This window comes from Microchirus variegatus (genome assembly GCF_963457635.1).
Source record: "Microchirus variegatus genome assembly, chromosome: 9".
NCBI classification, from domain to species: domain Eukaryota; kingdom Metazoa; phylum Chordata; class Actinopteri; order Pleuronectiformes; family Soleidae; genus Microchirus; species Microchirus variegatus.
The window spans coordinates 11,895,101-11,922,929 of NC_139810.1; the positions used below are offsets into that span (position 1 = coordinate 11,895,101).

Here is a 27,829-nt window from a genome sequence, read left to right on the forward strand (position 1 = left end):
ATATTAACTGGAAAAAAGAACAGAATATAGAGAAATCTGCATTTGCTTACGTTTGGTATATATTAAAATCTGTGCCTAGAGGTGTGTTTGGTTTTGTAATGGGTGTGCGCCGCCTGGGTGGGTGGCAGTTTATAGAATGCAGGGCTTTAGCTTTGCCACCAGCTGTGAAATGAGCTGGGTGTAGAAGTAAAAGACTACATCCATAAATACAGCTACAGGAATAATAGGGAAGGATGAAACCTTTCATAGCCTCCAGTCACATGGTCTCTGCCTGCAGGAGCTGTATTTTACAGCCAGCCTTTATCTGCGGTGACGTTGTGGTAAATAAAAAGGTGAGTAAACTATTGTATGACCCTCAGGCATGAGGCAGCAGTATAAACAAAAATCAATTACATTTGCTCAGAAGCACTGATATATATTTGGCCCCTGAACGAATCCATCCTCCAATAACTCTATACAGCTCCAGGTTGATGCAGCTCACTTCAGTGTTTGGTTTGAATTTACATCGTAAAGACTTTTTATCATCATGAGCAGGTTGTGAAAGTTTGTTAAACACAATTCTGAACTCATAAAACAGGTAGTTTGTGTGTAGTGTGGTTTTGTACTGTTTGTTGCTGAGCACCATAAAGTCAGAAAGACATAGAAACTATGATTGAATTGAATCACAAATAACCTTTGAAACCTGTCGATGGGAAGTCAAAAGCACAGTGGGCTGAATTGCATGTGTGTGTGTGTGTGTGTGGGTAACAGTCATGGGATAAGCTCTGCATGTGCACAAATCTTGTACAGCGTACATTTGTTTGTAAGGATTGATTCCTCAGGTGAACTGTAGCCGCACTCGCAGCACGACTCTGCTGACGGCTGTATCAGTCTTTTAGCTGGTCCATCCACCACTTAGACCAAACTGAAACATCAAAACAGGTAGTGGAAGCTTTGCCAGGCAGTCATGGTCAGGAAAGATCTTACCTTTCCCCTCTAACACAGCTATGGTGCTGTTATTTGCACAGACACAAACATTCATATGTCTCCCTCTTTTCCTCTGGACATAGCAAACTGAAAGCTTAAATGTACAGTACATGCTTATGAATCTAATAAAACAACTGGCATTCAGGTTTTTACAATGGGTGGGTATGGATTTTAAATTGTTTTGTTAATTTGTTTGATTATAAACAGTCAATCAATAGCATGAAAAGGCTGATGTTATTAAATGGCTCCTAGTCATTGTTTTGTATGCAATATTATTCTCCAATGACCTAATGACTACAACACTGTGGGCCCCACAGAAGTCATGGAATTTACAAGGGTCATTGAATGCGTCTCTTAGCCGTGCCTCATGTTCTGGAGTTTGTTTTTGTTTCTGATGGTCTGATTATATCGGCTGTGTAAACATAATTTTAATGTCCATAGCAAATATTTGTTGGATAATCCCGAGTTTGTTTGAATGTGTAGGTTTTATCCATGTTTTGTTTTTTTTAAGTATTCCCTCACAATAGTTAATACCCTCACAATGCACAGATAGTGATGTCTGAGCTCCTTGTTGGTTCCATTCTGGTGGTTGTGGTCATGGAGCAGGACAATAGACCCAACATAAGTACCACTGACATAAATATCTTACTGTATCTAACCTGGTGTTAGTTACAGATAGGACCAGTGTCTGATTACAGCTCCACTTACATTTATTACATTGATGGACTGTAACTCTATCTCTCGATACACACACACACACACACACACACACACGTGCAGACACACGCTTATGCTGTTAATTAATTGGCACATGAGTTACGGCCCATGTACACTCTGGGGAGTGTTGTCAGGAAAGACACCAAGAGACACGCACATACACACACACGTTGTGTTCAAAATTAACATGAATCAACTCATTAGTGATTTCTCTTTCATCCTGCAGCTATTTTATCTGTGTGTGTGTGTGTTACGGCCCAGCTCGTAAGGGGGAAAGGAAGTAACATAAAACCAGATGGAATTGGTAATAAATTGTTTATCTTAAATAAATGAGGGCAATTAAAAATCACAGGCAACTAAAGGAGAGCAGCAGGGCGGGTGCATGCTGTTTTAAATCATAAAGTAATCATTAAAAAAAAAAAAAAAAAGGAGAACTCGGAGCTTTTGCAATTTCATCTTTCATCTTAATCTAAACCAAAGTAGAGTCCAAGTCTACTCTTACGTACACAGAACAGCACCTGTGCCTGATGTTACTAAAGATACAGTTTTCCTACAAGTGTGTGCACAAAGGAATCAGTGTTTCAAACAAATACTTGGCTTTGTTCCACAATAACGAGCAACAACAAAAACCACAATATGAATTCATACTGAATCATAATTTAGTGAGCAAGAGGCCTGCAGTTGGCTTGCAGAGGATCATAGGAGATGGGGTGGAGCCTGCGGGCACAACACCAAGTTTATGTGCTGTACGCTGAACAATTCTGCACTGGTCACACTGTGCTTTGGTTTTGTTTTCGAAGGAATGCCTGTGTTATTCCAATGTCTCTTTATTTTTATGTCATTTTGATATCTGTGTGTGTGAGAGAGAGAGACAGGGCGTGATGGGTGTATATGAAGAACAGCGAGAGGCGGAGAAAGACTGTTTTATTGTTGCGGGTATATATGTGTGTGTGTGTGTGTGTGTGTTAGAGAAAGAGTATGTGAGTGTATGTGTTGGCACTGATCGTTCCCTCAAAGCACATTCCACCACAGACCACAAACCCCCCACATGTCCTTTCTCTACTTTTCCCCACTTTTTCTTTCAGTGTGTTCTCTTTTATCTCTCCCTCCATCATTCTCCGTCATCCTGCCACCAACTAATTTTCCTTCTTTCTCCTTATTGTCTTTGTTCCCCCCCCCCCCCCATTTTCTGTTTTCCATCTTGCCAAAAAGGTTCTGTTTTGTCTCTGTGGATTCAAATGCTGCCTGAGCTGAGTGACTGGTACCCTGTTTTGTCAGAGTGCCGTACAGTCAGTTTGGTTGTTTTTGGACTGTGCACTGGTTTTATGTGAATAAATGAAAACATCAGGGACTTAGAGCTGTTTTGGCAGGGTCACAAGAACAAGTCAGTCGAGTCTCCTCCCACAGGTTATACATTTGGGGATCAAGTCTCTGTCCTGAGTCGCTCCCACCACGAACAAATGCACGTGCTTCATAAGAAACAAGTGACCGGAAGGAATCAGTGCTCTGCTGCTGTTGACCCACATTTTTATTTTCTAACTTTCATTGTCAAACTGTTTTAGACCCTTTCACCCCCTTTTTTTTTTTTTTTAGCTTTTTGGCAGCAGATGCAATTGTTGGCAAAGTTGCAATAGTGACCTTTCCACAGAAGGGATATGTACATGCAGCTGCTCAGTAGTACAGCCAGTAGGTGGTCAAAGTCTCCCATCATGTGCCAGATTTCCCTCAGGCTGTAAACAGAGCCTAGGGGAGGTAGCAGCAGTTTAGCTCTCTCTCAGATCACATGATTAACTTTGGGGTTTTTGCTCAGTAATTTCCTAAAAAGGGGTTCAACACCTCAACCTATGAGAGAAAGTGCATTTTGAGTTGGGGACGAATCTCACATCAGGTTCTCAAATCGGTTAAAATAAGACCTCCTTTTCAGGTAACCAGTCATTTTTTGGTTATCTGGGTGGTTGGATCCTTCTTCTCTACTTCTCTGCTGCTTCTCCTCCTACTGCGATCTCATCGACTGTAACACCTTCATGCAGACACACTCACTACGCAGCAGTGACACCACCAGGGGAGTGTGTTATTGTCTCCCACCGTATGGCTGTTTGAAATGGCAATTTGAAGCTCCGCTGGCTCTATAATTAGCTGTGAGCTCCCACAGGAGAGGAGTAAAAAAAAACAAAAAAAAACTGGCTTATTGTCTCTCCTTTGTAATTACACAACTGAGTAGGGCGACAGACACAGATATAAGCAGACATGAGTGCAGACAGATGCACAGACAGTATGAAAGTCATGCATGTGTCGCCATCTCCCTGTCCGCGTGAAGATATTTACCACCTGTATGATATAAAGCTTCTCCTACAGGTTCCTGACTCTTTACTAAAAGAAGCAACCCTTTAAGGTGCGTTCACACCCAATAGTAAGTTTTGTTCAACCCTGAAGGTTGGTGGGTGGCCAGTGAGTGGGTGTGGTGGAGCACCTACAGCCTCAGTTTTGCGATCCACATTCTCCAGTGAGGAACGAAGAGAACCAGGATGAGAACCACTGAAAAGCCACAGCAGAGTCAGCCGCGTCCCGGTTCTCTGTTTTCCTCACTTGCGGATGTGGATGAGAACACTGAGGCTGTAGGATTTAAAGGAGACATGTTATACCCTGTTTCTACATGTTATCCTAGTTCTGTGGTGTCCTAATGAACATGTCTGTGACATGCTTTGGTCAAAATACCTTAAGGATGAAGCACCACAGCAGTTCAATCACCCTGCCAAAACAGCCCTGTTCAGAACGCTCGGTCTTGAGTGCCTGTCTCTTTAAATGCAAATTAGACACAGGAAACTACGTCAGCATAACTGAGGCTCCGGCAGCTAACAACAGTTAGCATTTGGAAAAGCTAACTGCCTCTGAGGCTGGAAGTTTGTGTAGAACTCTGTGCTGCACTGTGCAGGCAAGAATAGAACTTCCGCTCTTCCGGATACTATTGCCCTCGTCTGCAATCTTGCGTTTTTTAGGGACAAAGCGGAGCTCCAAGAGACAACAATTCCAGGAATGTATCAGTGTGATGTAGCAATGAGTGCAGAAGTCAACATTGCGTGTTTTATCTCCTGTACTTAGACTGAGGAGGACCACAAAAACATGAGTGAGTCATCTTTTTTCACACTTTGCCTACTCATAGGGCCTCCAGAGTCCCAAATATAAGTATCACAACTATTAAATAGTTGATTTTGCATAATACAGTATGTCCCCTTTGATACTACGATTCCAGTGGAAGGTTCGGATAGAGTTCACATGGAAGCAGACCGAGACCACCCCTTTCAAGAGGACCAGAGTTTGGTTATTGTTTGGTCCACATCAGAGTTCACACCAATCCAAACTGGCCATAGTAACAGGGTAAATGCACCAGGATTCAATTTTACTCCACTCCACAAGGCTGGTGTGAAGGCGCGCTTATTTTTGTGTCAACAGCTACAACAAATATGCAAAAAGTGGAAACGAATGACAGTAAGGCAGGCAAACAGACAGTCCAAAAACATGAACACTGCTCATCTTGGCAAGGGCTCTCCCTGTGTGTCTCATCTCTGAGCTGTAGTGAGGTGCTGTATAGCAAGCGACACATGTAAATTGGAAGATGGAGCGTATTAGAGGCTGGGGTCATTAATCTGACTGTCCAGCGGTATCTCTGTTCCCAGGACAAGAAAGTGCAGGGGACAAGGAAAGAGAGAAGATATGCAGAGAGCAGGAGGAACATAACAATGAAATTCTGTTGCTGTCACAGAGAGCAGCTACTGTACCTCAGACCCAGCATGCAAATCGTATGTCAGATTTCCGATTTTAAATCCGTTATTGTTAAGTTATCTTTATGCCCTACAACATTTGCCAAGTTTACCATCCATGCCATAAATGTTTTTACACCTACTCAGTGGCTTTGATTGGTTTGGCTTACTCTGTTGACTTTTATAATGCAGTGAATCGTAATTATTTTAGTCTTGTTCCTTAACTGGAATTGATTGCGTCGTTCTGTGTTGCGGTGATAAAGTACCACAGATTAGGTTGCACTCAACAATCTGGCATCTGGGCAGCAATTTTCTGTCTAAAGGTCATTTCATGCTATATGAGAAATAACACTCTTTTATGAATGGCACTTTCTTGTTTGTGTGATGTAATGAGAAATGTTTGCCCAATGTGCGTTGCTGTTTAAATATGTATCTTGCTGGTCCACCATATTTACTGAACAACAAATACTGCATGGATGTGTAGTGTTTAGCACTGTCACCACAAAGGAAGTCATGCCTTAGTTTTCGAATAAATGTTAGGTTGACTGGAATCTTTGGGTTTTAGGGTAGACACAGGTTATTTTAATGTTATTGATCAGTATTCCATTAAAGCCTTACATCAAAATGCAAATCAGGTGATGCTAGAGAGAACTGTACTGACAAAATCTGAAGCATCACAGGAGACTTTGACCAAACACAGTGAGGATGTCCCATCCCACACAGTTTAATTTTACACTACAGGAACTGATACATGTAAGCTTTAGATTATCAGAATTAATCTTTCTGCTAACACGTGTTTGGTGCCCAACTCTCCCAGCGACTGCTGATCTATGCATCACTGCTGCTTTTCTGCAGCTTTTATTTTAGTCAAATCCGACTAACCTTGACGATTGAAGTAATTGTAATTGTGGTGAGACTAGGAGGAAGAGGATAAAGGGTGGAAAAGAAGCTGGGAATGAACCCCCCCCCCCCCTCCATCCCTTTATGGGAAAGCTACTTTGTCAGATGGAGATTAATGAATTGAACAAAAAGGAACATTTGCTTTTTGCATTTACTATCGTCCCCAGCACAAATTAATAATTCACACCTCCTCTCTTCTTTTAATTGCTTTCCCTTAATGTACTATCATCTCATAAACAAATTTCAGTACAACAAATATTAAACAATTAACCACCAATACACACAGAACCACACACACACACACACACAATCTCAGATTGTTATCACTCTCCGTTCACTTACATTCACCCACTACTTAGGAGTGACTCTTAATGGATTTGTGTGTGCGTGTGTGTGTGTGTGTATGTGTGTGCGTCACTGTGATAAGCTTGTGGCCTTTGAAACAAGGCAATCAAAAATGTCACTCACTTCCCTCGTTCCTCTCTGTCTTAGTCTCTCTCTCCCCTTCCCAGAATTAATCCCCGTGGCAACAAGCCAGCGCAAAGAGAATGAAAGAGAGGCATCTATCATTCCTCAGACGTAAACGCTCACCCCGCTGACCGCACCGTGACATTGTTTTTCTTTATTCAGTTCATGCGGGGCAGCGGCTGATAATTTATGTGCACTACACCTTTAATAATGAGTGTCTCCTTCTGAAGGTGGTGCCAGTTTGTGTTGTTTATGTGCACACACACACAAACACTCACGCTCACAGACTTCTGTTTCTTCAGATCAGCCTGACTGGAACAAACGGCAGAAGGAAAGGATACTTCATCACTGCCAGTTCTGTGGTGTATGTGTGTGTGTGTGTGTGTGGCAGAAGGTGGGTGTTGGGGTCTACATTGTCACTTTGGGAACCCACTGTAGATCTGTTTATATGGCCACATTATAGTGACTTATTAGTGTATTATTTTAAGGTTTAGGGTAAGGTTAGGTCGGCTTTGTGTGGTTGTGTGTTTGAGGGTACTTCTGTTTTGTCCTATAAATTCCCATTTCTTCCCTTTACCTTTAAATCCTCTGTTTACCTTGAAAACAGCAGTACGGTGGTCCTCAAGGCCCCACACACCTCTCTGCACTTGACAAATTGAGCTAGTTTGGCAGTAGTTTCACTCCTCACTGCAGGGCAATGCACACGTGTGCACACAAACGCACGCGCGCTCACACCTAGGCTGCGCTGTACAGAAGTGTGTTCAGCTTGGCTGACCATGTGTGTCAGCTGAGCTGTTATATCGAGGGGGGTGAGAGTGGAACACGTGGATGGAGAGATGAAGAAGGAGAAAGAAAAGATAGATGCAATTGTTTCTAAAACTCTTAGGAGCTAGTGAGAAGAATGGTTGGCACCAAATCCGATATTTTGAGGGAAGCAAAATGCTGTGTAGATGCCGACAAACACACATGCACATATCACTGACAGAGCTCGGGAGATGAAGATTTGTCCTCATCTCACAGCTGTCAAGATAAAACTATGTTTGGGGTGTGAAAACAATAGCTCAGGGCCACGGTTGTATTTTGGGTGCATGAATGTTCCCATTTTTCTCTCCTTTGTCCTCAACTTTTCTGTTTCACCTTGAAACCCTCAGTCTGACAAGTCCTTGCAGGGTGTCCACAAGCATTTAGAACAAAGAGGGTCAGCCAAAAACCAAAGGTACGGGAAGCGCCACATAGCAGGAAAATGTTACGCCACACACCTGCTGCAATGCTACCACTTCTTCTGTCTCAGATGTCAGGTGTCAAATGAACCCAATTCAGTCAGGAACACCCTTGTCATAATGAAACCATATATTGATACAAATGGAAATGCAGAGGATGAACTCCAGTCTTTAGATGCTCCCAGAAATCCCCCTTGCATGGGTGAATCCAAGCCAAATGCCAAATAACATTTCAAGACTTCTGAGACGGTCAAAAACTTTGTTCCATGAAGGAGGAAGCAACAAAGATCTGCCAGTGGCAACTGTGTGAGACAGCATTGCTGTACCAAGTGTGTGACTGATAGATTGCAGTCAGCTGATTACAGCTGGGGTGTATGACTACCGTGTCCTACATGAGCTCATGCAAGGCTTCATTTAACACTGTTATGTAGAAATAATAGATGAGCTACGCGAGCACACAAATATTACTGCTCCTTTGTCATTGTTACCGTAACTGAACTACTGTGCAGTGTTCCAGTAGAAGAAACAGCATTGGGTGAAGTCCTTACAATAAGAACTCAACATAACAGTGCAGAATTAAGGTCCAGTTATGAGCTTTCGACAGGATGTGGTTTGCTTGGTTGTCCTGGAGACGCATCATCTCCAGGATCTTTTTGATCACTTTTTAAGCAATCATTTGTGACATTCATCTTAACTTACAAGAGGAACACGACAGACCTTGAAACATTGGATTTGACAAGTGTAGTGTGTAGCAATAATACTGGGATAGAAAATTCCAGGAAGTTGTTCAAATACAATCTTGTTCTTTGAAAATGCAATGAACAGGATGCTGCTTAGTAATAATGATGTTGCAAAAATTTTGGGGGAAAATTAAATTAAACTATTGGAAAAAATGCTTCTGTTGTGGTTTATTTAAGCCACTCTGATGAACGGAACAGTAAGACAAACATAAAATAAATACTGTATGATGAAAAATTATTAGTGTGGTTGCTGAAAGGCAGCACACTATTGTCCTTTTGAGATATCTCCACCAGTCCAGCTCTGGAACGTCCGGTCTGAACCGGTGTAGTGTGGAAATTGAATAGAATAGTGTTACTGACCCTTGTCGTTCTTCCGCCATATTGGATTGAATAGAAAGCGAAACTAACCTTTCACAGGTCACAAATTTTGTCCGATCTTCAGGTAATTTTGCCCGTCACAGCCAGACGAAATCGGCAGCGTAGCCGCCAAACAGTTAGTTAGCTCATATATCAGGAACACTTTCACATATCGAAACCAAACTTTGTACATGGACTCCAATATGACGAAGCACAAGATCTGAAAAATGAAGTATTGATGAAATTCTCAGCTGAAGCATCAACACACCCGATTCCACTAGCTGCTCGCATTAGTGAAATGCACCTGAGCAAGCACACACTGCAGTTCCCCCGGAAATGCATTCTAGTTAATTCTGCACACGTACATGCCTGCAACCTGCTGACAATTACAGTCCTTCTCATGCATATTTCCCCAGGTTGATCCTTGATTCAAACTCTGCAACTGCACTATAATAATGCATTCTGCAGAAGTGAGTGGATGTCATTAGCTTCACATGGCTTCAACCTGCAGGATGTGCCTCAGGGAAGAATGTGGACCTGTCGTTTCAGCAACATACCAAGACCTAGTTATGTCAGCTGCATTCTCAAGGGTAGCACGGCAGAAAGGGACCAAACCAGCTGGGAGGAAAAGAAACTTGACAAAAAAAAAGAATTCACGTGTCATTAAATCCTATTTGCTACTTAATTGAAATCCACATCAACTCATTTCAACATTTTAATTCAGTAAATTTCCATTTTTGATTCCAAATGAGTGATTTGCATGATTTGTTTGTGACAGTGACACTTGGTACTGTGAGTTAGAGAGGGACAGTTCACGGAAACTTTCTGCTTGTTTTAAAAGAAAAGGTTTCAGGCTAAATCACTTCGAATGACAGTTTTTTGTTTTTTTGCAATGATGTTCAGCAGAGGAGTGGGAGGGAATGAGAGATAAAGTTATAGCAAGACGGACAGAAACGAAAATGAGAGAGCTGAGAGAGGAATGAAAGAGAGGGAGAGTAAAGAAGCAAGGATGATGGAGAGAATAAGGGAGGGAAGAATGTGATCTTTCCGGGGAGTGGAAGTTACAGCTTGTGGTTATGATAGCAGTGTGTGAGAGCGGCACTGAAGGGGAAACCATCACACTTTAAGATTAAGATTAAACACACACTCACAACACGCACCTGACCATGCCATGTGTGTGACAGTGGGGGGAAAGTGGCTCTCTGACAATATGGGTGCACGTGAAGAGAGTTGTGCAGGTGCTTATGTGTGTGCGCATGGTTTGAATAAAAAGAGACGTCTTGTGTTCGTGTCTTGTGGTTATAAAATGTCACTATTTTGTAGCTTGTAGTCCCCAACAGGGATGTAAGTCAAAGGGATACAGTGACATTTTGACACTCTCGGTGCCCTGCAGTTTAAATGAGAAATCCAAACAGCTCTAATAGTGCTAATGATGTATGCCAGGAGTCTAAAGAACAAAAAAGAACATCAGTATAATTCAAGCTGTTGTCAACTTATACCTCTGAGAATGTTCAGGGTGAGTGCATCTAATTGCTGTTCAGCCGCTGCTGTCACATCCTGGCAAGTCCAGGCAGCAGAAAGTGAAAATGGTTCAGTGCTGCTCCAAACAACCACTGCTGAGAGACGAACATGTCAGCCGCTCCAAAACAGAGCTAATTTCCCAAACTGTTGCCGTCAAGTCTGACACATTAGTTATGATAAGTTAAGAAAACACACACGTAACATAAATGTGTCAAAAGTTTATTTTAATATATAATACAAATATATAAATGAATAAATAAGAGCAACAATAATGTTTCATGTCCCCAGTGCTTTCTGTTTAGTTACTTCCATTAAGATGCAGCAGTGGCAGGATGCCATTGGATGCAGGTGCACTTTCAATCAGTGTGGTTGTTGGTGTTATGTCATAGACGCTCTTGTGTAGATAGATACCAGGTGAACCACGTTTTCATACACTGATTTGCACTTTGCCCCATCAATGTGGCAAAGAAAACTAGAAAAGCACTCAGAGAGAGCAGACCTCTGCCAAGGCAGCTCAATACACCCTGCCAGTGTGCCTGGGTCAGACAGCGAGTGTTGTAACAAGTGATAACAACATTTAATCACCTGTTCCTGGTCCCATTGCGGACATTTACTGAAAATGTCATCCAAATCCGCCTGTGACTTTTTCGAGTTATGTTGCTAACTACCAAAAAAAACATAAGCTCCTTGGCGGAGGTAACAATGTGGTAAAAATAAGACTCAAAATAAACATGGATGATGCCATTTTCTTGTGCTCCTGCCTTTGGTTCGAGCCCCAGTTGGAACAAGGATCTTTCTGCATTGAGTTTGGATGTTCACCCTGTGTTTGCGTGGGTTTTCTCCAGGTTCTCCTGCTTCCTCCCACAGTCCAAAAACATGCAATATGGGGGATTAGGTAAATTGACCGTAGGTGTGAATGTCCTGTGGAGGATAAAGAAGAAAAAGGAGGGCTGGGTGTGCAGCCAGTTTTCAAAAGCATATGTAAGCAAAAAGGTTGTCTGTTCCATCTTAAGGCTTTTTTTTTGTCCAGTAGAGGAATGAAAAACAAATGTCTTGACTGAATGAAAAGAAAGAAAACTTGATGATGCATGTACAAGTGATATAAGATAATTTGATTTTATTCCATGTGTGGAAGAAAATCACAAGTAGTGGAAAGCTGTAAGAATAATTTATAGTTTATCTACTGGGGGGTGGGGGGGGGCTTTTGTGAATGAATATGGGATTTTAATTTAATATCAGAATTAACTCTATGACACACAATAAAAAAAAAAAAAAGAAAAAACAAGATCTTCTATTCATCATTATCATGACTTGCAAATTTGCTGAGAGGCTTCCCAAGACATAATCTTTTTATTGGCATATTTTGGCACAGCAGTGCAGTCGATGGAATGAAGGTTCTCTCATTCTCAGAACAGCCTCGGGGTCATTATTCAGTGCACTGCCTGTATCATACTCCGTTGCACCTAATAGCTGCAGCTGTATGGTATAATGTAATCCTGTGTAATATCTGCTACATCTCTTATTAGTTGGGAACTTTATTTGATAAAGTTTGGATTTGTGGAATCTAACTTCATGTCAGAACAGTCACTTGTCATTTCTGTCCATGGCATTAACAGCTGTGGTATTAATATGTTGTATTACTTACAGAACATCAATAGCCTTCCACAATTATTACTGTGAAATATACGTTCTAATGCAGCTTGTAAACTTTAATTGAATCTCCCATCCCAGCAAAATTCACCAAAACTATAGATTCATTAAAAAAGAGAAATGCTTGTGATAGTAAATTTGACCTCTGCATTAAAATAACCCCTGTTGACACACAAGCTTTAAAATGAAAACTAAAAGTAACACAATATTAGAAAAAAGGACAGCAGGGGTTGGAAATACTAAACTAGACATCATCTCCACACTAATAATAGACTCCTAACAAACTGTTATTTTGCGACTTCTGATCTTCAAGTGAAGATTATCAACCTCAATATTGTTCTGATCAAAAATGATCACTTAAATTTCTGTGACACTTCACTGATAGATTAATTCAAAATCTGTTTTTTTTTTTTAGATGTTTCTTGAAATTGTTTGCGTTTATTCTGAAAAACTGAGTCAAAGAGCAGTTCTTAGACATTCTGTGGCAAATGTAATCTTTTTTTTTTTTGTACATCATTGTTGTATAATATTGAATAGTTTAGATGAGAAAAAAAGGTTAGTAGAAAAAAGATATGATATGATTTGGCCCTGTATCCAATTGCTTAGGAAACTATTGGCCAGAGGCCAAATTGACTTGAGGGCCCCTGCTCTACAGAATGATATGTCTGATGAATCTGCTGCTGTTATTGTCATCAAAATAAAATAAAACTCCCATTAGACTGATTTAGTGAGTGTACTGTACTTTACCTTGACCACACCTTGGCAGTGTTGTTCTTTTTTAACCAGACCCAACTGTTAGCTGTTAGGAAAACGGCTTCATAGTGGCATGCTGTCACCGACCAGCTGTCTTTGTATTCATATCAGTGATTGTGTGTGTGTGTGTGTGTCACCTGGGGCCAGCCTCCTGTTGTGAGAGCAGTGGTGCGACAAAAGAACGATGATTAATTTCACTCCAAGTAACCTGTCTCACTGATGTTGCTCTATCAAGCTCAGTGTGTGTGTGTGTGTGTGTGTGTGTGGGTGGGTGTGTGTGTGTGTGTGTGTGCGTGCGTGCACGTGTCTGACCCTAAGTGGAGGGCATCCAAAGTATCACAGCACACCTGCTGACTACACAGTCTACAGCTCTCTCTCTCTCTCTCTGATGCTCACAGACACATCATTTAAAGATCTGATTGGCTAAATACATATTTGCTTTTTTTTTTTACTCTCAGTAGTATACTGAATTTCCTTTTGGAAATCATTGTCAGTTATCACTCTCTGTGTGTTCTTGTTCGTTACCTTTGTTAGAAAGTCTGGCCTTTTCAGGACCAGTCCTCCTCATGGAGACCAAACACTGGTCCTAAGGTGTCAGAACGTCACTTCTGAGGAACTGGTTATGTTTAGCATTAATATAATTAATTATATTTAAGGTTAGAGATAACACTTTGTTCAGGTTGTCCAAATGAATGGAATGAGGTGTGTGCGTGTGAGTGTGTAGGTATGTGTCTTCAGATCTGGCTCTTAACAGATGAAACCAAAATCAATTTCATTAGGGATCATGAATACAATGAGAAGCTCTTAACACACCCCTATTCAGTAGCACCCTAACACACACACACACACACACACACACACTTCTGCAGATTTCATTAAGTAAATGCCTGTACCCTCCCTCTGTTCCCTCCATCATCAAAGAGCCACTTGAACACTGAGGACACTGGTTCATTACTCACCCTCTCTGGACATTTGTAACATGGTTCTCAGTGAGAAATGCGAACAGGGTTAACAAGCTGCCCCTCTATCTCCCCTTTCTTTTCCCTCCTTGCATCCTTCCCTCCTCCTTACTCTTACCTCCCTTCGTCCAACCATGTAATTAACTGGATGTTTAACAGCTCAGGTCAGACTGGACTCACACACACACACACACACACACACACACACACACACACACACACACACACACACACACACACACACACACGTGGAGGAGGAGGTGTGTGTCTGTAGAAGAGGAGAGGAAGGATGAGAGGAAGTCTCGAGGCAGAGAAGGGCTGAAAGAAGTGTAAAAAAAAAAAAAAAGGAAACAGAGCGGAGAAGAGTTATGGGAGATAAAATAAAGTGAAGAAGTAAATGTGAAACTGTAAAGGAGTAATAAAGGAAGGAAGGAAGGAGGGAAGGGAGAGAAAGTCAGGTGAGAGGAGAGGCGAACGAAAGAATGAAATTGATTACAATGCTAGTGGAAAATTGAACGATGAAGCAAAAAATCAATTGATACATGCCAGAAGCGAAGATGGGAGAAAATAAGTGAGGAGAGAAAGAAGGTTTAAAAAAAAAACAACACAACACAAAAAGATAAGAGTGCAAGTGATTGTGTTTCCAGTTTCACTGACCCAAAGGTGTTTGAAGCCTGCATGGTTATTCTTAATCAATCGTTAATCACTGCACTGCTCCAGCTAAGCCTCATGACTCCTTTGTCCTCTTCTGTACCCACTAAAGGTCCCACAGATGAACCTCATCTGTCTCCTCCATCATCACCATCATCATCATTGTCATTGTCTTTTGCCTTGAACCTGAACCCCTCTTATGTGCATTGTCCTTTTGTACTTTAACTGCATTTAACACTCCTGTTACTAAACCACTGAAACTATAGCCACTATCAAAGGATGTTTAACATCTGCTCCTGATGATCAAGCTTCACTTAATATATTTATGATCACCTTATGTCAGATGTTAAACGACCCTTTCATAATGAAGATGCTATACCTGATTCTGCAGAGTGTTTTAGCCCTTTTTTTCAGTCCCTTCTTGCCTGTAACTTTTCTGCAGTGGTTCATAATCTCAGGTTTTATTATTTATTTTTCACCAAAACACAGAAGAACATTTACTTTCTACATATCTTCTGAAGAGCCAATAGAGAGACAACAGTATACTTTCATCAGGTGAAAAAGAAAAATACTCCGATACGATATGCGCTACATTGTCCATGATACCAGCAATGACCATACATCGTTTCGGTGATAACGAAATAAATAAATAAATAAAACCCCTCTTCTTCAGCCAGGTAATTTCAGCCCCAAGAATCCCTCATTCATTTGAGCGCCGCAAGGAGACATGAAGTCGCGACACCTTGCAAGTGAAACTGTTTACTTGAGAGCAACTTTATTATAATTTTTTCATTAAAATATTGATATTTGTGCCAGTGTGTCAGTTTGGAAATTTATATATTGACCCACCCCTAATTTTGATCCTGCTATACTATATATAGTTGACCTTATCTGAATTTGCTCACATTTGAACAATGCCACATACACAAACATTTTAATAATTGTGTGCGCTGTTTTTGAATCGGCCATGCCAACAATAGTAATGACACATTTGTATTATGTGCAAACCTTTTACTTTGCCCTGCTCCCATTCAAATCATTGATTCTTGAAGTTCCATCCATACTTTTTGAATGAAGTCTAAACAGACAGCTTAGTGGCTTTTATGTCTCGTTTCTCTATTTATTTTGGAGTCACTGTTCTGTTCATACGGACAGTTGCTCATCAAAAGAAAACAAGAGACAGATGAAAACTATTCTCTTTGAATGCCAAGTTTATTAGTTTTTGAATAACAATGTTTATGTGACAAACCCAGATTACAGTAAATCTAGGGTCATTTAACCTGACGTGTACCAGATTAGAACCAGCCCTCAATTATCGTTTTATTGTCACATTATGTGTACAACCTTCTCTTTATTCCAACAGAACCTTTTTGACCGAACACTATCTTACATGTACAATAATGTATGCAGTATCTTTTGAGGAAATAAAATAGCACCGCTCACTTTCTTCACAATCTTGCTTGTTGACTCCTATTATGTTCAGTTATGTTTACAAATCGACCTCCTTGGCTGCCACTTCTGACAATTAGCTCATAAAACACGTGGAGCCTGTTCACACGAGTAAAACACAACAAGCCTTAATGTGATGATTAGAAAGACCATTAGTCACAGTGTGAATTATAATCCTTTTTTTGGAACAACACTGGAAGCAGCCAGATATTTTATATAGCACAGAGTCGAGGTGAGAGGGTCAGAGTGCATGGAATGGCAGGTGAATTTGAAATATTGTGTTCAAGTCCTTTGTCTCCTTTCTTTTAATATCTCCCTCTGTCTGTGGGTATTTGTGTACCTGTGTGTCTCCAGAGTGTGTCCAGAGGTCACTGTGTCTTTGGAAATTTCAGCGTTGCTTTTGGTAATGAGCTTCATCTCAGGAGGACAGAGGAAACAGAGAGGTCTTGGGGAGGGGGCACGGATGAGGAGGACACACTGACTCCAAGGTCAGACCGTGTGGGCTGCAAACTCACCAGGAAAGATCTCCTTTAACTACCATCCCAAATTGAACTTTCTCTCTTGTGTCATCATCATTAAAATCGCGTTACTGAAGGTTGACTTGGGAAAAGGCATTCATTGAAAAGATTGAAGACATGCTTTTTCTTTAGAGCTGTCCTTAAAGTCCCCATGACATCAAAATCAACATTTAAGTGCTTTAATGACGTCTGTAGCCTACAGAAACCTAATAATACCAATATTCATATTGGATTTTAAAGGTTGCTGCTGCTTAGAGATTTCTGATGAGTCATCTTGTATTAGTGGGGACTATTCTTTTGATGCCTCAACCTCAGACATATATGGCCTGACTCCAGGAAATGTCCTCCTCATGATGGTGCAGGTCAGAAGTTCTCCACAGCAGAGAATCCTCTGCCTTCCATTTCACGCTATGTCGTCATGCTGTGTCATGCTTTTAATGCTTTTAACGTTTCAACGAAACACCAATCAGTATGGAAATAAGTCCCTCATAACTTGTTTCAACCAACACAAAAATACTTTGCTGAAATAAATATGCTGAAGCGACTAGCACTCCATGTCATGGTGACTTTAAGCAAGTCGCATAATGTGGTCTTGCTACCTCTCTGTGCATTACCCTGAAAAATATGCTTTATAATATAAATGGAGCAGACTCCCTGCTCTGATGTGACTGAACTGATGTCATTTTAAGCGCGGATATATTCCATACAAATACTGTGTTGTGAAACTAATTGATTTGAGGATCATTTGAATGCAAATAGCGGCAATTAATATTTAGTGCATTAATCAGTGCGAGGCTCTGCTAAGCAAGATTAAAAAAAAATCAGTGTGCTTGTCCATGGCTCTGAATAGGTAAAGTCTTCATTAAACACAGCTTGTTTTAATGACTTATAGTCAGCAAGTAACATCAAAGTGGGAAACGTTATAGGTTTTCTTTGGTCTAATAATCATTCTGGGAGCAGTTATAAAAGCATGCTTAATAAGTACCTTTAAAAATGGGCAGACAGACACTGCTTTTGGACCAGGGCCTCTTTCATCTTTTAGCCTGAGCTCTTTGCTAATAAGTTCCAGAAAGTGAGAAAGTGGACAAATGGATACATAAAACGGAGCCAGATGCCCCAGTGTCGCCCCCTTTTTTTCATTTTTATGGCTTTGAATTTAGTGACTGTGGGCTACACACAGGGAGAAGACGTGGAATTTATGTATCTAGTCCTTGGAGGTTATTTCAGCTGGTGAAACAGATGACATTTATTTGCAACTCTTAAATGGAATAAAACCGCTAAGCGTAAGTGAGGCTAAACTAAGTTTGCCACTATATGCTAAGCACACGATAAAATGTAGATTGTTGTTGGGTTAATCAAAGTTTCTCACCCCGAAGTGTTGCGTTTTGGACAGAGTAACTTTAAGAGAGCAGAGGTCGCTGTAGGAGAGCAGAAACCTGCAGGCTAATAGAGTAGATGAGAACCTGCGGTCACCTGCTCCGGTCTGTGGTCCCCTCTCTGTGCCAGCTGACCTGAATCCCACTCCAACTGCCCTTTGCCCCGAGCTGTAGGGCAAAGCATGCTCGCTGCTCCTGTTCCTCCCCCCTTTTGCTCTGCCAGAGTCCGTCACTCATCACAAGTGGTACGGCCGCCATAGGGCATGATGCACTTTTAGACTGTTTTGTGGGGCTTTTTTTAGTCGCGCGTGTATTTATTTGTACGCCTCCCTGTGCTGCTGTTGACAGACAAAGAGATAGATGGTACAAAAGGACTAAGTAAAGGTCACACTCAATGTACCTCCAAAGTTTTTCACTGTGTGTTCTCATGTCGGAACAACACAAGCGACTGCTAAAACAAGTGACCTTTTGACTGGAACAACTGTGGCTGAGTGGTTTGGGGAAAAATAGCTCACTGTGATTTTTCTTGACGGATGCAATTGCAATTTGATTTGTGATGTGTTTTGCTTCAAGTGTCAGGTCAATATTCACAAAATGGAGCATTGTTTCCAACAAATGTTGGTTCATTTGTTTTATTCTCAGATTGTGATTGTTAGTAGGGATTGGAAAACACCTTGTCCTCCGCACACTTTTAAGTGAATTCTGTAATTTGCAACTTTTCTGACACTTACAAAACTTGTGAGATGCAAAAGTGATCACATGTTTGCAGCAATTTGCCCCGCGTGACATTCCATATCACAAAAGTTGCTGCTTTTGTTCTATTTCTGGTAGCAACACACTCGCATTTAGCTTTAAGTGTGAAACCCTTGTGTGTGTTGGTGTGTGTTTTGCTTGGGTCCCACTGTCAGCTCATCAAAACAGATTTTTGTCAAAGCACTTGACTTTAAACCAAAGTTACCTCCTCCACTGCAGACACAAAAGCAGACACAGTGATGACAGCCTGTCTGTTAGTGAACCTTCTGTTCACAAAGAGATTAAGGAAACTGTAGAAGTGATTTGGCAGTTGATAACAACAAAGACTATTGAGACCAAATTGACGAGGGGTGGGGGGGGGGATGACGGAGTTTAGGTGACAGAATGTTTTCAAGCACTAAACAGCTGCAGGTGATGGATGAGCAGATGGATGTAGGGAAATTAGAGAAAGAAAAACCCTGACTTTAAAGTAAAAACAGAAGAGGAAAGATTTCCAGTTTTCAGTTTCCAGTACAAAGACACAGTGACTCGCATCACTCTGTAATTATGTCAGTAGACTAAACACAACAGGCAACCACAAACAAAAGAACCACCATTCAGTTGTGGGACTGTACTTACACTTTCTACAGTCTGTCACCTTAACCAACAATGTTTTTTTTTTTTTTTTTTTTAATGGGCTGAAAATGTATTCTGCCTCTTTACTGACTGCCTTTTGTATTTTATTTAAACTAAACGTCTAAACTAAGTTACAGAGAATGAAATAGGAACGGAATCATTTTCCAGGACATATACGATACCCATTAATGTTGACTTTCTTTAAAGTTAGTCGTCTTAAATAAAGTGAAAAAAGCAGGAGAGGGCAACACGTGACGATGCTCTCGGCAGTGAGGTTGGCCATTGAATTTCTTATTATTGTGATAAAGCAGGTGAAGAAGGAAGAATATTTAGTGAGCATCAACAAAAAAAGACACATTTTCATCATTGTTTTTCATTAAATGACATTTAAAAGGCTATGTACTGCGATGAATGTGATGGCATTAGCCCTCAAAAGTTCAATGTCAACATGTGTGTTCCTTTAACAGCTATTGACGATAGCAAATAGCTGTTAGCGAACAGTATAGCCTGCAGTCTGCAGGTAATAGGCTGACGTCTGGAGACACGAACAGCTGGAACAGATGAATTAGTGTGTCGACGTTCCAGCTTTATTTGTACTGAAACTGACTGTATGTCTGTGCTTCATTAGTTGATACTTGTAATCCTGACAGTCTAAAACTAAGTGAAAACATATTTAATAAGCTTGTTGATGATAGCTTTGTGGGTGGTTGAAGTCTTTAATTAATCCGTCTTGCACATTAACATCTAAAAGAAAAATGTAATCCACACACGGTTGTTGTTTTTTTTTCAAAGGGACTATTTCTTGGGAAGAAAATAGTTCCTGTATAAGCTGTTTACAGTGTGTTTTCTCTGTAATATCCAGAAGAGCAACAAAGGCAGGAGTCCAGTATAAATTATTTTCCTATTTCTCACTTGTACTGTAACCAACAACCACTTTCTTGTCTCCTCCTCTTCCTCCAGATCCTTGTGAACGCCATTACCCAGCCTGCTTTGTTGTATGAGAACGTGGTGGTGAGCGAGGGAAGCCCCATCCTCAGAGATCTTCTCTTCAGCCCAGATCACCAGTACTTGTACGCCCTCACCGATAAACAGGTATGAGAAACACATACAGTACATGAGTGCGTTTCAGATACAGATGAGCTGATCATCATCTGATTATGTTGGGGAATAATCTGTTCATGATGTATAAAAAAACATGCTCAGTTACTTCAGTATGTGTGTTTTTAATTTGAAGTATTTTGGCAACAACACACACATTCATGCACAGCATTCTTACCGAGGACACTCATCGACATAAAGCATTCCATAACCTAAACCGTCACAACCAGGAAAAAAAAACATTAAAACATTTAAAAATCTATTTTTCAAGTGTCTCACGGCCAAGCACAGTTACAAACAAAGAAGATTACAGTCAGCTGCCTATACAAACTATACAAATGCATCATCATTTATGCAATCACGATCTGAATCCATAACCCCACAGGATCATAAACCCCCCATAAATCAGCAAGAACATGCAGATGTGTATGCCTCCAAGTCGTCCAGCATTCCTCCTAAAAACATCCAATGAGACCAACTTTAAGTTTTAAATCTTTATGCAGTTTATTCCAGCCAAAGGGAGCAATTAATAATAATTCTAACCGTAATCCTAAAACCAGGTCTTAACCCTTACAAAGATACACATACAAGAACACATGCACAGTTCAAAATGCTTGATTGATACTATTTCTAGTACTAAGTGTATCAAGTAAGGATATTTTTTTCCAACTTACATCATCTGGCATCATCTCAGCCACTCTATTTACTATTTCAGCTCCAGCTTTTTAAATGTCACTGCTGTCACATAAATGATATGGGTTCTTCTCTGGTCGATGCAGATGCCGATCTTTAAAAGCCATGACATGATGGTTGTTATACACTACAGTGCCATTTTTGTCTCCATCTGATAGGTTATCACACTTTAATGATAAATGATGCACATACAGTAGTTAACATTAATTAAACATTATCCATTAACTCCAGTGCACTTAAATATACTGTATATATGTTTTATTTTGAACAGAAATAATTTATAAACGAGATAATTATGTGACAAGAGAAATTTAACTTTGAGATAAAAACGTAAAAAGTACACATTGTCAGACTGATTAAATAATAACTCTGATTCCAATTCTGACCTAGAGGAAAAATCTGCCCCTTTAATTAATCAGCCGCCCAATTGATGACAAGTTTTATTATGTTGTTTTATTTATATTATTATGCTATTTTAAATCATGTGAAGATCATCATCTCCCACTGACGCCATCTGCAGAGTGAAATGTACAATAAAATCCCGTAGTTCAGGCTTGTAGGCGCCATTATCTCGAACTGCTTTCATTCAGGAGAGTTTGATTCTACAATTTTGTCCAAAGCTGCTCCTCCACTATCTCCCTTCCCCTGCCTTTACCTGCACCACTCTTTTATCTCCTAACAGTTAATGACCATGCTGTGATAACCCTCAGCGAGACTCCCCCATACGTAGACAGTAACTGCCATGTGAGTGCTGTGTAATTTACCAGTGATTAGACATAATTGACTTCCATGTGTCTGAATGAGCGCGAGGAGGAAGCAGAGTGTAATTGATACAAATGGACGTCGTCTGTGTTGATGTAAGACTGGGGAAATCATCGATCATTGATACTCTTCCAGGAAGCCAAAAATGTTCAGCGCGCGGCGATACATAAATATACAGTATACTCGAGCAGAAGGAGTCACACACTGAAAACCAGGATAATGAATGCATCCAAAGAAAGAACCAGTTGTGTTTAAGTGGGATTAAATCATCAGAGTTATTAACATTCACAATTAGGGTCCAGTTACAACAAAATTAGAAGATGTGTGAGTTCCTGTTCACAACACTGCAGACGGTAATACAGCTGACTCTCTGGATCATGACAGGAATAATAGATTATTATTAGGGTCCTCGTTATTATTATTATCATCACAGTTATAGTGAAATCAAGTCTCGGCCAAACCAAAAAGAGTGAGTGTAAAAGACAAAATACAGCTTTTTGGGAGACCTTCAGAATCATTTATGTTCAGGGGGGGGGGAAAGTATTGGCTCAAAAGAGGCGTTTAGATCTTAAGTGATGGCATCAATTAGAGTGAAAATACTGAACCAGCACTGGATCTGTGTCCAACAAGTATCAGCAGCTGCTCGGCGTGACGAAGAACGCTGCGTAAAGACTATACCATGCTGTGACTGTTTGCCGATTTCCCCTTTTAACTCCTGTCATATGCATTAAAAATGACTCCCGTTGCCACAAGAAGGTTTCTTTCAATTATTAAAGCCCGTGCTTTATTTTTGATGAGCACTGATATGACCTCTTCATGTCTGTGCATGTTACTGCACCTATGACGGGAGACTTTGTGACAGAGAGAGGCCACAGTGCCTCTCTGCTCAGAGTTGACGGAGCAGATCATCAGGTATCCATCTCATACTGTTTTTTGTGGTTGTTGGTTTTCTGCTCCAAAACGCTTTACAGAAATAATATGAGGTTTTGGGAAACATACTCATTGTTTCCTTGCAGTAAAATAATCAATACCACTCTCGTGTGATAAATGGTCAATTAAAGTAGTTTAGCATAAAGAATGAAAGCAGCGGGAAACAAATCTGCTTATCCAGCACATTTAAATTCTATTTTAGTATTTTTTATTTCTTAATCACTTGAGAAACAGATAATGCAATGTCACTGTTGCATTAACTATTCCCAAATTATTGGAATCTTTTTTTTCCCCACATAATACATTTCCCAGATGTTTTTAATACAAGATACACCAAAACAAGAATTAGTATTTAACTCATGCTGTAAAGGCAGTGTGTGTCTTTATCTCAAACCAATATTATTCAACACGTAATTTTGTTTGAGAAGACAGAATGACCATCTTTGTAGACTGCAGAAAAAAATGCCGACCAGTCAGAAAGTGAAACTGAATATAAGGGTAGAAAGAACAGCGGTGAGAGTTGAAGAGGTGGGAAAATATAATTGGTTTGCAGGATGTCCTGGACTTCCTTTATTCTGACTCTCGCTGCCTCATCTTTTCAATATTCTTAGGGGTCCTCGCTTCAGCCTCCCTCTTGTGGAGTGAGTTTGTGGAGTAAGTGCTCTCCCAGTAGTGGCTTCAGACGGCAGAGAATAGACTAAGGAGCTTCCCTCCACCACTGAATGTGAACTTGCGTTCTAGACAGTATAGGACCAGAGGGGTGAGCACAGCCTCCTCTGCCTGCTGATGTGCAAAGACGTCTTAGCCAGAGGCTGTCTGGACTTTGGATAATGTATAGTGGTTTAAGGTCACGTCCAGCAGTGCACACAATCTTGTGCTTATTCAAGCAAAACTGGAAAGAAAGAAGTATCACAACAAAAATACAGCATCAATTATTTTCTACTCTGTGGACAGAAGTTTACTTGTATTCAAGATTTGTTTAATTTTCCAATATGGCCAAGGTGCCAACTTCAGTATTTTTGTTTGCTAATAAAAGATAAAATGCTAATAAAGGATAAATACAGTTTCAGTACCTTTTCATTCTTGGATGTTATCTGGCTGCTCAAGGAGAGGACGATCACTCCTGTGCTCAGTGCATTGGCTCGCAGACCTGGGGGCTGCCATGGTTAAAAAAAATCTCCACTCCCGTTATTGAGAGTGATGTGTAGTGCCCACAAAGGGCTGTACATAGCAACAGAGATTTATATCCGGTGGATTTGATCGGGTAGAGTGGGTCATTTTTTGCGTGCGTCATCAGTTGAGAAGTGTTCAGCTTTCCAAACATTAGCCAATCAAATCACATAAGGGAAATATCCCAGCACAGGTGGAGCCCATCATTTCACATTTATGCATTCAGCTCAAACACAACACAGCCCTGAGGGAGCTCTCAAACAAGGTTGTTCTCCCTTCTCTGACTAAAGCCCTATTCGGACAGGATTAGCTTTACATGAGGAGATGGGGTAAAGTAATTATTACCAAAGCTTCTCAGTGATTTCCGTCCTGTCCAAATGTGCCATGTCAGTAATCAAACGATTACACCGACTTTTACCTGGGGTAAAAAGGTCCAGAAAAATGACCCCAGGTAAAACTAATCCTGTGTGAATAGACCAGCAGTAAATATGTGTGTAAATATTCCATCATCTCCTATTTACGTAGATTACATGCAGATTTTCAGGATGGCGCTATGTTGATGAGCGTCTGGTCTTGTGATATCAAGAAGCAGCATAGTATGCACATGACGACAGGAGGCGACTGTGGTGCGTAAACGGAGTGCCAATCGGTGTCTGGGAAGTCCGGGTTTGTGCGTAGCCGGTGCCAGGTCGGGGATCACCGTTACTACAATTTTCCCCTCGTCATTGTAGTAACTTTACTGAGATTTCTTATCCCATGCAAATTTGCCATTAACATTACACATGACCTGTGCTTAAATGATATTAGTCCACCTTTCCCATGTACAATGAATCCCATCAGAATAGCTCTTAGTGATGGTGAACATCACATCACCACTGCTTTAGTGACATTGGCAACTCTTGTTGAAATGTACACGTGAATATAGCGTATTGTGTTTACTTTTACAGTATTTCACTAACACTTGAGTGACAGGAAGCGAGTAGCCATCGTTGCTAAGCTAACTGCTCGGCTAGAATAACCACCATTTCTGAATTTACATGTAAGACAGTGAGTTAGGGAAAATTTCAACAAAATGTTATTAGGATAAGAAGACCGGGGTTCCTGGGTTCGAGCCCTGTTTGGAACAACTTCGGAACAAGGGCCTTTCTGCAAGGAGTTTGCATGTTCTCCCCGTGTGTGCGTGGGTTTTCTCCGGGTTCTCCAGCTTCCTCCCACAGTCCAAAAACATGCAACGCTCTAAATTGACTGAACTGTCCGGGGTGTACCCCGCCTATCGCCCAATGTCTGCTGAGATAGGCACAGCACCCCCCGCGACCCTCTGGTGGAGGATGAAGCGGTAGATGATGGATGGATGTTATTGGGTAGCCACGCTTACTGAATTGTAGAAGGCAGCAAATAAGTTCTGTGCACCATCAGTGAAACAGGAAGTGACGCAATGCATTGTCTTAGCTCAATGCTATGAGGTGCTATGTGCCACAGCACCTGTTGAGCCGTCGGTGTGTTGTTGCCATGACTTCTGCGTGAACTGGTCATAATGTGAGGTGACATTGCATGTGTTTGTGGCTTTTCATCCTCTGCAGTGGCCTTGTTTCACAGACCTGGAGTGTTCTCGAGTCGAGGCCCACAGTGTACAGATCCTCGCTCCACATGCCACTTGAAATCCTGTCATAGTCACAGACTTTAGGATGAGCACTTTCAGAAGTGAGCTATATACCGCTGCCCTGTTTGTCCTCTTCCTCCCCTCATTCCTCTCTCCTTGTTGAATAATAGAAATGCCAGGTGATGAGAGACATCAAAAAGCCCATTTCCCAGCTTGACAGAGCAATTTACCTTTTCCTATATTCACTCGCACACATAATTAAAAGTGGTGGATCGGACTTCACGGCATAGACACCATATCTGTATAGTATAGTTTTGCACATGTAAGCATCTGCATACACATACTGTGAAAACATAAAAAATGTCCGATTCACTGGAAGTGGTGAGTTTTCGATTACAGAGTGATGGATTTATTCATGGCTCTCTTTGTGGAGTCTGCTTACGCACACACACACACTTATGCTATCTATGCTCTCTCTCGTTCCATGTATCTTTTAGCTTTTGGTCATACTTTCTGTTCCATGACATCACATCATGTTCCCGCTCATAAAAAGTAACATTGGCACTAGATAATTTTCATTCGTTGAAATGGTTTCCTCTTTTGCGTGATCAAACTGTCCCGAATTAATCGAAAAACCGCAATGTCAGAGATATATTTCAGGCTGTAATTATTATCCTTTATGTCCTTATGGTTGATATCACCTAATGGCTTTAAGTTAATGACTTACTGGATTACACTTTAGAATGTATTGATTTCTGCTGCACCTTCCTATCGCCCGTAAGTGTAAGTCTTACATCTCCAGTGGAGATGAAGGTTTTTAGCTGTTCACCATTATGAGTTATTCTTTCCTATCATTTGAGGCTTGTATGTCTTAATTTATTTCTATTTTATGTTTCTGTTTGTTGCGGAATTAGTCTATCTATTCCCTCAGGGAATCTACTGTCCGAGTTTGGCCTCTGAACCTTCCTGTGCCATGGCATCACCGCCAGATTTCCACTCCTGAAGTCGCGGGGCAAGGTCAAACCTCTCTGCTTGTAAAACAGCTTCGTAAGGTGACCTCCTTCCTCCGTGAGGCCTCTCAGACAGTGGCATAATGACGACGTGCCTCCTTCTATTGATTTAGCCACAGTGCAGAAATATACTGAGGTGTATTGCACTGCACAGTGTAGAAACCCTACCCCTGGCACGACATGAGAGAGGGTTCATGTTCAATTCACTCAGCATTTACTGCACTTGGAGGTCAGTGAGAAAACATTTTTGTATGCACTCCTTTTAAAACAGCTTCTTTGGTGTTTGTCCAACTTTGAAGTTGGCTAAAGAAAAAAAATGTTAGTGAAGACAGTGACGGGGGAGAGTGATGTGGAGAGAATCCAAAAATCTAAAGGAAGTGCCCTTGGCTTTGTCAGCAAATTGGCGAATTGAGTTTTGAGATGGTATGTCTAAGCAGTTGTTTTGTGCAGGCAAGCTTAAATTGTGGTGACAAGATTGTTAAGGCTGTTGTCATTTTGAATAGGAGGGTGACTGAGAATATTAATGTCAGAAATGCCTCTAAGACTCTAAGTTGGAGTTTAAGACTTGACTTTTAATGTTGTAGGACCTTCTTAAAGCTTCACTCTGTAATAATTATTAGAGTTATTGGTAGACACTGAAGATACTACCTTTAAGTATGTTTGTGTGTCATGCCCTTAGAATTTGCCTTTTTACATGTTCTTTAGGCAAGGGGCTTGGGGTGTTTCTATGGTAATCTAAAAGGGACAAAACAGCCACCATGCATGTTCGTGTTTGGAAGCAGATTATAAACTCCCACAATAACCATATTCTTAAACTAATATGGAAGAACGTGGCAAAGAGAGTGGAAGTGGAAAGAGTTGTTTTAAGGGAGGTTTTATCATTTTCTTTTTGGTTTGAGAAGGCCACCGTAGTTGCATGACACACTTGGGAATACATACTCTTACTGCTGAAGTTTTTGCATCTATTTTTTACTTGTTCTAGTGAGGCTTTAATAGCATTATATACCCCTGCCATATTGTCATTATGTCATATTTTATGGTGCTGTTATTATTATTATAATATCAATCACAAATGTACTACGCTTCCCAAAACTAGCATGGCATATTTTTTGAATGACGTGCTATCTATGTCCTTTACTTATGTACACAAAAATTACACACTCGCTCTCACACACACACACACACACGCCTTCCC

At 40.8% G+C, this 27,829-nt stretch overlaps 1 protein-coding gene across 1 annotated transcript in view; it reads left to right on the forward strand.

The window, feature by feature from the left end:
* The window catches only part of LOC310932382 (plexin-A1-like), a gene marked incomplete at both ends in the record, with an annotated part of 220,644 nt that overhangs the window by 62,116 nt on the left and 130,699 nt on the right, over positions 1 to 27,829 (forward strand). Inside the window, one exon of the mRNA XM_083895692.1 lies at positions 20,332 to 20,463. Coding sequence (XP_083751818.1) covers positions 20,332 to 20,463 — 132 coding nt within the window. The remainder of the gene's footprint in view (positions 1 to 20,331; positions 20,464 to 27,829) is intronic.